The following is an 11,588-nucleotide window of genomic DNA, read 5'->3' on the forward strand; positions in this document are numbered from 1 at the left end:
GAGAAATTGAGATCACGTTGCATAAAAACACTATGTAAAGATAAAATGTAATTTCCTTATTAAACCCAGTGAAATATTGAGTGGTCCGCGATAAGTTGATCACCCTGTATATATATGTATACAGGGTGATATATATCGACATATATTATATATTATTACATATTTTAAATATGTAATAATCACGACTGTTATTGTTTGTTTTGCAGATCATCGGCATCGTTTCCGTGTTCTTCATATGCGTGTCCATCTTGTCGTTCTGCCTGAAGACCCATCCGAACATGCGGGTGCCGGTCATCAAGAACATCACGGTGAACACGTCGCACAACACGACCGCGTGGGTGCTGGACAAGACGCAGACGAACGCGCACGAGGCGTTCTTCTACATCGAGTACGTGTGCAACGCGTGGTTCACGTTCGAGATACTCGTCCGGTTCATTGCGTCGCCGAACAAGTGCGAGTTCGTCAAGGCGTCCGTCAACATCATCGACTACATAGCCACCGTCAGCTTCTACATCGACCTGATCCTGCAGAAGTTCGCCGCCCACCTGGAGAACGCCGACATACTGGAGTTCTTCTCGATCATCCGGATCATGCGGCTGTTCAAACTGACCAGGCACTCGTCCGGCCTGAAGATCCTGATGCAGACGTTCCGGGCGTCGGCCAAGGAGCTGACGCTGCTCGTGTTCTTCCTGGTGCTGGGCATCGTGATATTCGCCAGCCTGGTGTACTACGCGGAGCGCATCCAGGCCAACCCGCACAACGACTTCAACAGCATACCGCTGGGCCTGTGGTGGGCGCTGGTCACCATGACCACCGTGGGCTACGGCGACATGGCGCCCAAAACGTACGTGGGCATGTTCGTGGGTGCGCTGTGCGCGCTGGCCGGCGTGCTGACCATCGCGCTGCCCGTTCCCGTTATCGTGTCCAACTTCGCCATGTACTATTCGCACACGCAGGCCCGGGCCAAGCTGCCGAAAAAGAGACGCCGGGTGCTGCCCGTCGAACAGCCCAGGGGGCCCAGGCTGCCGGGCCAAGGGCCTCCGCTGCAGATAAACCAGCCGGGCGGCGGCCACGGGCCTTGCACCGGTGGCCCGGGCGGCATGCCGCCCAACGTGGCCGGAGCGCCGGTCAACACGACCGGCGTGCCGGCCGTTAACCGGCGGATGAACGCAGTCAAAAGTAATCATCCGAAAGACGGGATGGGACCAAAAGTCGGTAAGAACCAACCACACTGTTATACGTCGTAAGCTTCGGATGTGTCAACGCGAGTTTTCGACTGCTTTTGGTTTTTGTTTTAGCTTTTACCGAGCTTCCATAATGTATTATTATGTGCGCGCGGTCGGCAGACCGGTTTTTCCAATGGATTTACCATTTTTTCAGTATGGGAGTCTAAAAATTCCTGGGATTTTACTCAAGGTTTACTCATTTACTTGCCTAGTTTACTCGTTTACTCTATTCATTATTTAATAATTTACTCTTTAACTAGATTAATTTCCTTGTACACTCAATTTGTATTAACTCAGTTACTATTATTATTTTTCTACTTACCTATACTCATTTACTAGATATTATATTCACTCATTAAATCAATTTATTTACTTATTTGATATTTTTTTTCTCGATTTGTCTTCTAGTTTACTCAATTCAATTTCCCGTTAACTCTATTTATCCACTACAACGATTTACTCGTTACAAGATTAATTTACTTATTAACACAATATATATTTACTAAATTACTCAGCGTGTTTTCCCGTTAATTCTATTTGTCAACTATAACGATTTACTCGTTACAAGATTAGTTTACTTATTAATTAGATTCAATTACTAGTTTACTGAATTTATTTTCCCGTTAATTCTATTTGTCAACTATAACGATTTACTCGTTACAAGATTAATTTACTTATTAACTCGATTTACTTACTAGGCTACTCAGTTTTTTACTTGTGAACTATATTTATTTCCTTGTATACTTAATTTCTTTTAACTCAGTAACTCTTCTTAGTTTTTCTACATATATTCACTAGGTATATTTTTACACATTAAATCAATTTCTTTACTTACTTACTATTTTTTTTTCTCGATTTATTTACTAGCATACTCGGTTGTTTACTCGAGTTGTTAACCAGATGTATTTACTTGTATAATGTATACTCGATTTGTTTACCAGAATTACAATTCATTGATATTTACTAAGTTTTCTAGGAATTGTTATTACAAGTTGTCATTACAACTGTTTTTTTTTTTTTGTACCCAAGTATAATTTTGTCTGTTATCCAGATAAAATGAATCATTTGGCATCTATAATTTTATCCAGGTAAAATTTTAACGAATTACCCGATATCTCGTTTAGATAACAACTTTAATAATTAATATGGTTCGCAAAATTAGCTTTTCGTTACATTTTCACGAGTACATCCCGTTTCGGTTTTGTGTTTTCGACCAAAACCGTTTATTTTCCCCCCAATGCGATATCCGTTGCCGATTAATTCGACATTTTCCACAGACGATAAACTTTATTGTCGGATAACGTCAGCTGTGTGTGATTTTCCAAAGGTCTGCCGGTCGCAATGCTTTGTGCATCATCAATCATCTAATCGGGCGGCCAAAGTTTAAGCACACGTTTCGACCGCCATAAACACAACAACAACAAAAAACATTTTTCTCAAATACACGCGCCAAAAACAAAATAATAATATGATATCGACACAAACTGTTGCGCTTTAATTACCATATTTTTGTTATAAGAGTGTCGAAACGTTTGCTTGTTTGGCAGTCCGACCGAATGTGTTGCAGCTAATAAATTATAAGCTTGTTGTGTGTGTGTGTGATGCTTACAGAAACCGAACCCGTCATGAGATACTAACAGACTTACAATAAATCTTCTGGACATAATATAAATGAAAACAAAAAATCCCCTACAAAACAAGTATTAACCGAGAAACACCATAAATTATTACATAATAATATATTGTTATTATATTATACAATTTACCGACACGGTTTATATATTATTATAACTAGATCAACAACAATTTGTACGGTACTTGTCGTTATTAGTATGATTATTGCAATTTATAACTTTGTCACTCAAGCACAGTGCATTATTTATAGCGGCTACATAACAATATGTAGCTTGTTTACTTACTTTATTTTCAAAGGCGTTTCCGAACTTGACTGGCCCGAACTTAACGTAAGCTGATAAGAAATATTGATAACAAGTAGGTAGTTGATTATTTTTGTCATATAATGGTCACGCTGACTTGAAATATACTGTTAAAGTTTTTGCGATATGTGGTTTTATATTTTGATCTGTGGCACGTTTAAACGAATCCGAACCGAACAAACTCCCATAATGGATATTATACATATACATACCTACTCTGCGTTATTTGATTTTCGGTTAATCCGTTTTTTGCGCGTTTGGCTAATTAAAATGGTTTTTTTTTTTTTAAAAAGCCATCCGATTCCGGGCATATTATAATTAGTGGTTAATTTAAAATCTCTTCGGTTTTTTTTTCACTTATTATATTAATATTTATTATGTTAATTGGGTTTGGCTACGCGCAATGCCAACGGGACGAGACGTTAAAACGATATTCTTAACAATAAGCCTGTCTCGTTTGTACATTTTAACGAGGGCTCTGATAATTCTCGGGAGACGCCGAGTAAATTATTATTAATGACATTGAAATTGCCTTTTATAATATTCCACGATTCAACGTACAATTTATATGTATACACCAAACAAGGGGTCCATTTGCAGCAGTATGGTAATATTGTAATTATAGCATGTCGTTACGCAAGGTAACTTTTTGTAAATAATTTGAAAAAATTTAATTAAAAAAAAAAAAAAATCCCAAAAACTAATCAATTTATAATGGGTTTTTTTGGTGGAAAATTTTGCAAACACAAAATGTAGAGATATCTCAGCAACACATTGGCTTGGCCATCTCCAATAACGCACTGGACCGCTGAAAATGTATTTCAGGGCGTTTCAATTGTTCCTGTTTAGCAAATCACAATAGCTTTACTATTATATTACAATAATAAAACAATTGCATGGCACATAATATTATACGTGACGTTTCATCAGAAACACTTTATAAGCATCCGTGTCTAATATGTCGCACAACTGTGATTATTTATTACATTATAATTTGATGTGTACAATCACCGAGTGTAGTCTGGTAAGTGTGATTGGGCTTTGCCAAAGCGCACAACACAGTGTTACACCCAAGTAAGTGTACCATAAATAATATGAGAATAAGTCGGCAACGTGGTGCTTTTTTTATAATAGAAAAAAAAAACGCTGGGCTTTTTTATTGTTAGAAAAAACGATTAACGACAACGCTAAGTAATGCTTTGACAAGTTCAATTCGCATGTACAGGTTTTAATTAGCTATCGACATTGCCCCTGTCTTTGCTAAGTGTTGTAACTTTTATCCTTTTGTTGCTACTTGCGCATGGTAATTATTACAAAATATTTTCAACGCGTTCAAATAGTAAAACGACTTGAAACTTACTTACTTGAAAGTCGAAACCGTGTAAAAAAAATTAGGTCACGGCACATAATATATAATTAACCAGCTATATGTGCATACAGGCTAATCCATGATCTGGATGGATCACCACTGTATTGTAACAATAATTATGGGGCTTTATGCAACACATTTAACTGGTTTAATCGATATGACCACACACACACAAAAAAAAAAAGGCTGTCTAAAAACTACACAATTAAAATATATTATTTTTTTATGAATAAGATATATATTTTTCGCGGGCAATTGACGGTCTTTGTTCGAATGGTTAAATAAAAAAAACACATTTAAACGTGCACAGTGATTGGTCCCAACTATGTTTATTGAAATCCAAACTCGGACGTTTATGAGTGTACTTAAAGAATACGGCTAACCGTTATTATTAAAATATTCATCGGTAAGGTTCACCGAACAATAGTAATATTATACATATTATTTAAATCGTCATAATAAAACGGCGAAATGTTTATTTTCACCGGCAAAATACACTCAAAACTCATTTCTGATGTTTGTTTTTTATTGCCCACCAAAAACATAATAATTGTTATAATTTATTTTCATGATATTTCATGTGTACACAGTTAAACGGTTAAACTTTACTGCGGTTTTTTTATTTGTGCATGTATCCAGCCAATTATATCAGTTACCCAAACCTAGGGAGGGGGGGGGGTTTGTTCTTGTGTGTATTCATACATTAAAGTTTAAATCGAGCTATAAAAAAAATATATACATATTATTTAAATAGGTCCAATTACATTTATAGTTACCGCTACTGTATTTGTATAGCCATGTACAATTTTGAAGATCCACGTTGTGTATTACAACAATACCGTATTAATAACAATAACCGTTTACATTTAAAACGTATTTATTCAGTTCAGTCGATTAATGAATCGTTTCTAAATCACTTAATTGCGTTGTGTCTCTGGCAACATTTTTGCCTTGAGTAAGTATGTTTTAGAATTAAGACAAACAACGGAAACAAATGATTTTCATGTGGAGAAAGCACCAGATAAAACTCATTAGCTCCTTTATCGTTTTTGTCTCTTGCTCGCACTATTTAGATATTCTTCACTTAAGCAATATTGTGGTATGAGAGATACATTTTGAAATATTATGTCTTTAAATGTTAACTGGGCGATAGTGCACATTCAACGGAATAGGTTTGTTTGTGGGGATAGAGTGTGACCGTTTCAGGCCGGGTTCACTATCCGACAATTAAATAACACTATTAATGTTTGCAAGGAACACTTCAATTCAATATGAACAGCGACGATCGTTTAAAGTGATCTTAAAGTACGGCTAGTTTCGTTTATCGTTTCGACGATGACCAAAGATCATGTATTTTAATTGTTTCACGGTAACACCTGGTTTACATAAATCACTTTCGTTGATCAGTTTCGGGCAGATGCGCATGTTGCTTGATTTTCGACAAACGTTCAATTCATACATGTTCTGCACTTGGTGCAGTGTCGTTTGATTGATGATTCGTTCAAAGAGTGATTCGTCCAAAGCGTAAACACCATTTACACCGTTCAACAGAAATAGAATACGGTTTTGATGTTCGATGTCGAGTCGTTGGAAGCTGATGGAGTGATTCTATTTTTTACCAACAACAAAATATAAGCTGTTGAAATACATCTATTTGTAAATCCCAGCTGTTTTTTCGTGTATTGTGTGTTTCAAATAGATTTTAAAATACTATTTTGTAATAAACTCTGACGGACAGTGGTTAGTATATTATTAACCACTTTTGTGATGACCCGTTAGGAGCGATAGTTAAGGTAAATAACCACTTAAATATATTATGTTATTTTAACGTTGATTAGAAGTGATGATCACATAAAATAGTCAACTAAACACTCCATTGTAGAGCAATGCGATTACTTATAATTTTGATTTCTCAACTGTACAGTTGTATTTTATTTATATTTTTTAATTCAATCGTTTTGCTAATTTTATTATTCTTTTAACTTGCCCCTCGATGGTTTTTTTTTGTTGTCATTTCTTTCCCCCCAAAAGAGTTCGAAATAAATAGGTATTAAAGTCCAACCTCATCGCCGTTAAACCGTTTTAGAAAGATTAACGCTATTACGAGGATTGTATAGCTCCTTCTATTAAGAAGTTCGGTATAAACAAGTTTTCCAAAGGGGATCAAAACTAAAGTTCACACAATATTGTGTAGCTACATTTTACTTTGTGTACATCTTATAATAATTACAGCTGCAAATGGTCATTGGTTACATATGATGTTTTATATTTATCCGCATAAATATAAACAAGAGTTTTTAATTGTTTAAATATTTTGTTGTATGAATTGGTTATTACTGTGTCAACTGATTTGTGCGACAATTATAATTATTTTATCGGTAATTTTTTTTTTTTTTTTTATCAGACCATAACTGCGATCATTAATAATGTTATTGGGCTTTTTTTCATTGTTTTTTTTTCTACTTAAACTTAGCTACGCATTTTACATTGCGGTCTGTGTTGGTTTTAGAGCAAAACACCAATTATGAAACTAAAAGATGGCCATAATTTTTATGAAGAATCTGGTATAACGTTTTCTCCATAATGTCATCCTCTTTCGATTTTATATCATAGACCATTTGGCATACATACGCATATACAGAAATGCTAAGAAAAATAATATGTTATGTTGTTTTTTTTTTGCTATTTTCAAAATTGCGAAATCCAATACCGAAAATCGATTTGACAATGTAAGAAACCTCAATGACATTAATGTATTTTTTTCCAAATAAGACCTGTACCTCAATAATATAGGGATTTTTTTTTTTAAAACCGTCGTACCGCTTTTTAAAATTATTAATCGATCCTTTCTCCTTATCGGTCGACAATCGTTGAAAACCGAGAGCAATACATATAAATATATATATGAGATGAGATGAGAATAAAAGAGAACTTGTCGTGGGATAATAAATCTCTGTGGTCTCGACGGTAAAGAGGATACGATGCCTTTGTGCCGCTGACGGTTCATTTGGCGACAACGTTTAAAGAGACAATGGTCTCTTTCCGAGTTGTCCCTCTTTCTCTCTCTCTATATATATATATATAAAATATACACTCAAACCCTTCACATCAACTCGCCTAAAACGTTATAATCAGCAGCACATTGTTTGTACATACACGGGGATAAGAGATACTATGGACTTTGTCGGTCGCGTTCAAGCGCTATTTTCATTAATTATTTCCATTATGTTCGCACAAGATGTGTGTTGTCGCCGCGATTTTCTCAGTCCTGTTTATTGAAGTTTCCCAGCAAAATAGTTAAGCTATTATTTTTGTCGCCCGTCTTGCGATTTGTGTACACTGCTCTTGCCGGAGACAACTTGCGGCGAATTCGTGTCTCCTCAAAGCCTTTGTCGCGTTTCAATTATTTCGTTATCAGTGATAAAACCAGCAAAAACACCAAAGATTTTGCTCTAAAACCAACACAGACCGCAATGTAAAATGCAATGTGCGTAGCTAATTTTTAGTAGAAAAAAAAACAATGAAAAAAGCCCAACAACATGGTCGCACTTATGGTCTAATAAAAAAAATAATAATAATTACCAATAAAATAATTATAATTGTCGCACAAATCAGTTGACACAGTAATAACCAATTCATACAACAAAATATTTAAACAATTAAAAACTCTTGTTTATATTTATGCGGATAAATATAAAACATCATATGTAACCAATGACCATTTGCAGCTGTAATTATTATAAGATGTACACAAAGTAAAATGTAGCTACACAATATTGTGTGAACTTTAGTTTTGACCCCCTTTGGAAAACTTGTTTATACCAAACTTCTTAATAGAAGTAGGCATACAATCCTCTTAATAGCGTTAATCTTTCTAAAACGGTTTAACGGCGATGAGGTTAGACTTTAATACCTATTTATTTCGAACTCTTTTGGGGGAAAGAAATGACAACAAAAAAAAACCATCGAGGGGCAAGTTAAAAAAAATAATAAAATTAGCAAAACCATTGAGTTAAAAATTATATATAAAATACAACTGTACAGTTGAGAAGTCAAAATTATAAGTAACCGCATTGCTCTACAATGGAGTGTTTAGTTGACTATTTTATGTGATCATCACTTCTAACCAACGTTAAAAAAACATAATATATTTAAGTGGTTATTTACTTTAACTATCGCTCCTAACGGGTCATCACAAAAGTGGTTAATAATATACTAACCACTGTCCGTCAGAGTTTATTACAAAATAGTATTTTAAAATCTATTTGAAACACACAATACACGAAAAAACAGCTGGGATTTACAAATAGATGTATTTCAACAGCTTATATTTTGTTGTTGGTAAAAAATAGAATCACTCCATCAGCTTCCAACGACTCGACATCGAACATCAAAACCGTATTCTATTTTTGTTGAACGGTGTAAATGGTGTTTACGCTTTGGACGAATCACTCTTTGAACGAATCATCAATCAAACGACACTGCACCAAGTGCAGAACATGTATGAATTGAACGTTTGTCGAAAATCAAGCAACATGCGCATCTGCCCGAAACTGATCAACGAAAGTGATTTATGTAAACCAGGTGTTACCGTGAAACAATTAAAATACATGATCTTTGGTCATCGTCGAAACGACCAACGAAACTAGCCGTACTTTAAGATCACTTTAAAGGATCGCCGCTGTTCATATTGAATTGAAGTGTTCCTTGCAAACATTAATAGTGTTATTTAATTGTCGGATAGTGAACCCGGCCTGAAACGGTCACACACTATCCCCACAAACAAACCTATTCCGTTGAATGTGCACTATCGCCCAGTTAACATTTAAAGACATAATGTTTCAAAATGTATCTCAAACCACAATATTGCTTAAGTGAAGAATATCTAAATAGTGCGAGCAAGAGACAAAAACGAAAAAGGAACTATGGACTGCTATATTGTGCTTTCTCCCCATTAAAAGCATTTGGTTCCATTCTGAATTTATATGAACTAATTTTTTCTAAACCATACAACATATTGTTATAAAAGACATAATCACAATTGTGATACCAGTCGGTAATTTACACTTCTAGGACTACTTCAGGCTTACAAAACCGTGCGCCTGTCTATACTTACAACGAACTTCCCGGATTTCTTTATATCTGTGTAACGTTATGGCGACTTATTCTCACGTGCTACAATTTTAGTTGTATTGTTTGTGGCACAACTTTGCCGTCGCTAAACGGAAATATTTTTACTTTATAATTTTCAAAATATACTTAATATTTTTTTTGTTTTTTTTTCAGTGGGCGTAGCGATGACGTTGAATCCGAACGGTGTAGGGGTCAAAGCCGAGACCGTCTTGTCCACCGGCGGACCGAGGAAACAGTCGGCTACCAAAACGTAAACCTCAACGACCCCGTTGATGATAATATTTACTCAAATAAATAAACAATAATTGGACCACGGCGGAAGTAGACCGGAACTCCAAACGGACGACCGGAAGTCAACGAAAACTTGTTATTCTAAACGATATTAGCGTAAGACGATTGCCGTCGAGTAATCGTCGTCGTCGTTACTTTTATCTTTTTCGATTTTTTTTTGTTTCTTCGTTTTTTGATCATGTTTTTTTTTTCTATCATATTATTATTCTTTCTCACGCTGCAGCTGACCGATTTACTTGTTTTCTCCAATATCGTTACTTACATTACTTACATTTATAATTAGTCATTACTTCATTACATAATATAATACAGCATGTTATTATAATATATATTCATTCCGCTCCGTCGCTCCTTCACGGTGTACAAAATACATAATATTATGTTTTTCTTCAAACAAATTATTCACCTCAAAATATGACCAAATTGTTATAATATTTAAACAAATTTTATTATTACCATTTTCCGGACATAACAATAATAATAATATAACGTCGTTTCGTTAGTAAAATAGTTTCTATATTATTGTTCGTTGTTTCAGACCAGAACCATGGTAAACAAATTGTATTATGATACCTTAAAATAGTAGATAAACGTAGATTGTCGAGTCAATATAATATTTTCCATAAGCTGATTTAAACCGAAGTAACCATCGAGTAGTAGTGACTTGAGACGACGAATTGAGATAGCTGGCTAGCCAATACCGTTGTATTGACCCATAAATTAATATCCAAGAACTTTCAAAAGGCACCTAGTACCATCTATCATACTAGTGGCAAGTTACTATGAAATGACATATTACTATTGGTTTAAATAAAACAAGATGGTGAACTTCATAGAAAAACAATAGATTTTAAAATCACTATTTTTGATTGGCCTCACCTTAACGCAATAATAACGTAAACTGATAAGAAATACTGATAACAAGTAGTTGATTGCCGACGGTCGATGGTGATAACGTTAGAGATGTTTGATAACATTTCTTAGACCACTTTGTATACAACAGAAGGATAATTTTTATTTTCGTTATTTGGTCACACTGTGCTGAGATGTTGTTAAGGTTGGCACTAAGAATTTTGCCCAAGTTGTAGTGAAACTGCAATATCAGTTTGTGAGACACTTTACAAATGGGCCGTTGGCTATCCTGTTATCTTAATTCGTAGTTGTTGTCTAATAATGATAATACAAAATCAGTGGTACAAACATAACAAAAATATCAGTGCAGGAACTTGTGTTTTACTGAAAGTCGTCGCTTTCATGTTGTGATATTAGATAGTCCTAGGTCATAGTGTTTCCGGTGTACGTGAGCCTTTATAGTTTTAAACAGATAAAAAAAATGTGTACGTCCTTCGACAGCTTCTTTATACAGCTATAATAATATTATTATTGTTACTGTTTTTGACAATACAATAGCTGATATCATTATTATTATTATTATCGGTCGCCATAACGTCGACCAAATAGTAAAATAAAAAAATAAAAAAACGTTAAAACTTTTTAAAGACAATTTTTTTCATTTTTTTTTTTTTTTTGATAACTACTTTTGTACTAATATACTTGTTTCCACGGCGAAAAATTTGCTCACTTTATCGATTAAATTAACTATAATTAAAATGTTTTTAAAAAAAAAATTAA

At 34.8% G+C, this 11,588-nt stretch overlaps 1 protein-coding gene across 2 annotated transcripts in view; it reads left to right on the plus strand.

The window, feature by feature from the left end:
* The window catches only part of LOC126833286 (potassium voltage-gated channel protein Shaw), a 111,088-nt gene extending 99,700 nt beyond the window's left edge, over positions 1-11,388 (plus strand). For both annotated transcript variants that reach the window (XM_050564530.1, XM_050564531.1), the window contains 2 exons: positions 207-1,215; positions 9,819-11,388. In XM_050564530.1, coding sequence (XP_050420487.1) covers positions 207-1,215; positions 9,819-9,919 — 1,110 coding nt within the window. In that variant the 3' untranslated portion in view covers positions 9,920-11,388. The remainder of the gene's footprint in view (positions 1-206; positions 1,216-9,818) is intronic.
* Positions 11,389-11,588: the final 200 nt, after the last annotated feature.

This window comes from Adelges cooleyi, unplaced genomic scaffold (assembly GCF_023614345.1).
Source record: "Adelges cooleyi isolate 19-005CV unplaced genomic scaffold, UGA_ACOO_1.1 ACOO_flye_CR_arks_rails_tigmint_CR_PRNA_2, whole genome shotgun sequence".
In the NCBI taxonomy this organism is placed as follows: Eukaryota; Metazoa; Arthropoda; class Insecta; order Hemiptera; family Adelgidae; genus Adelges; species Adelges cooleyi.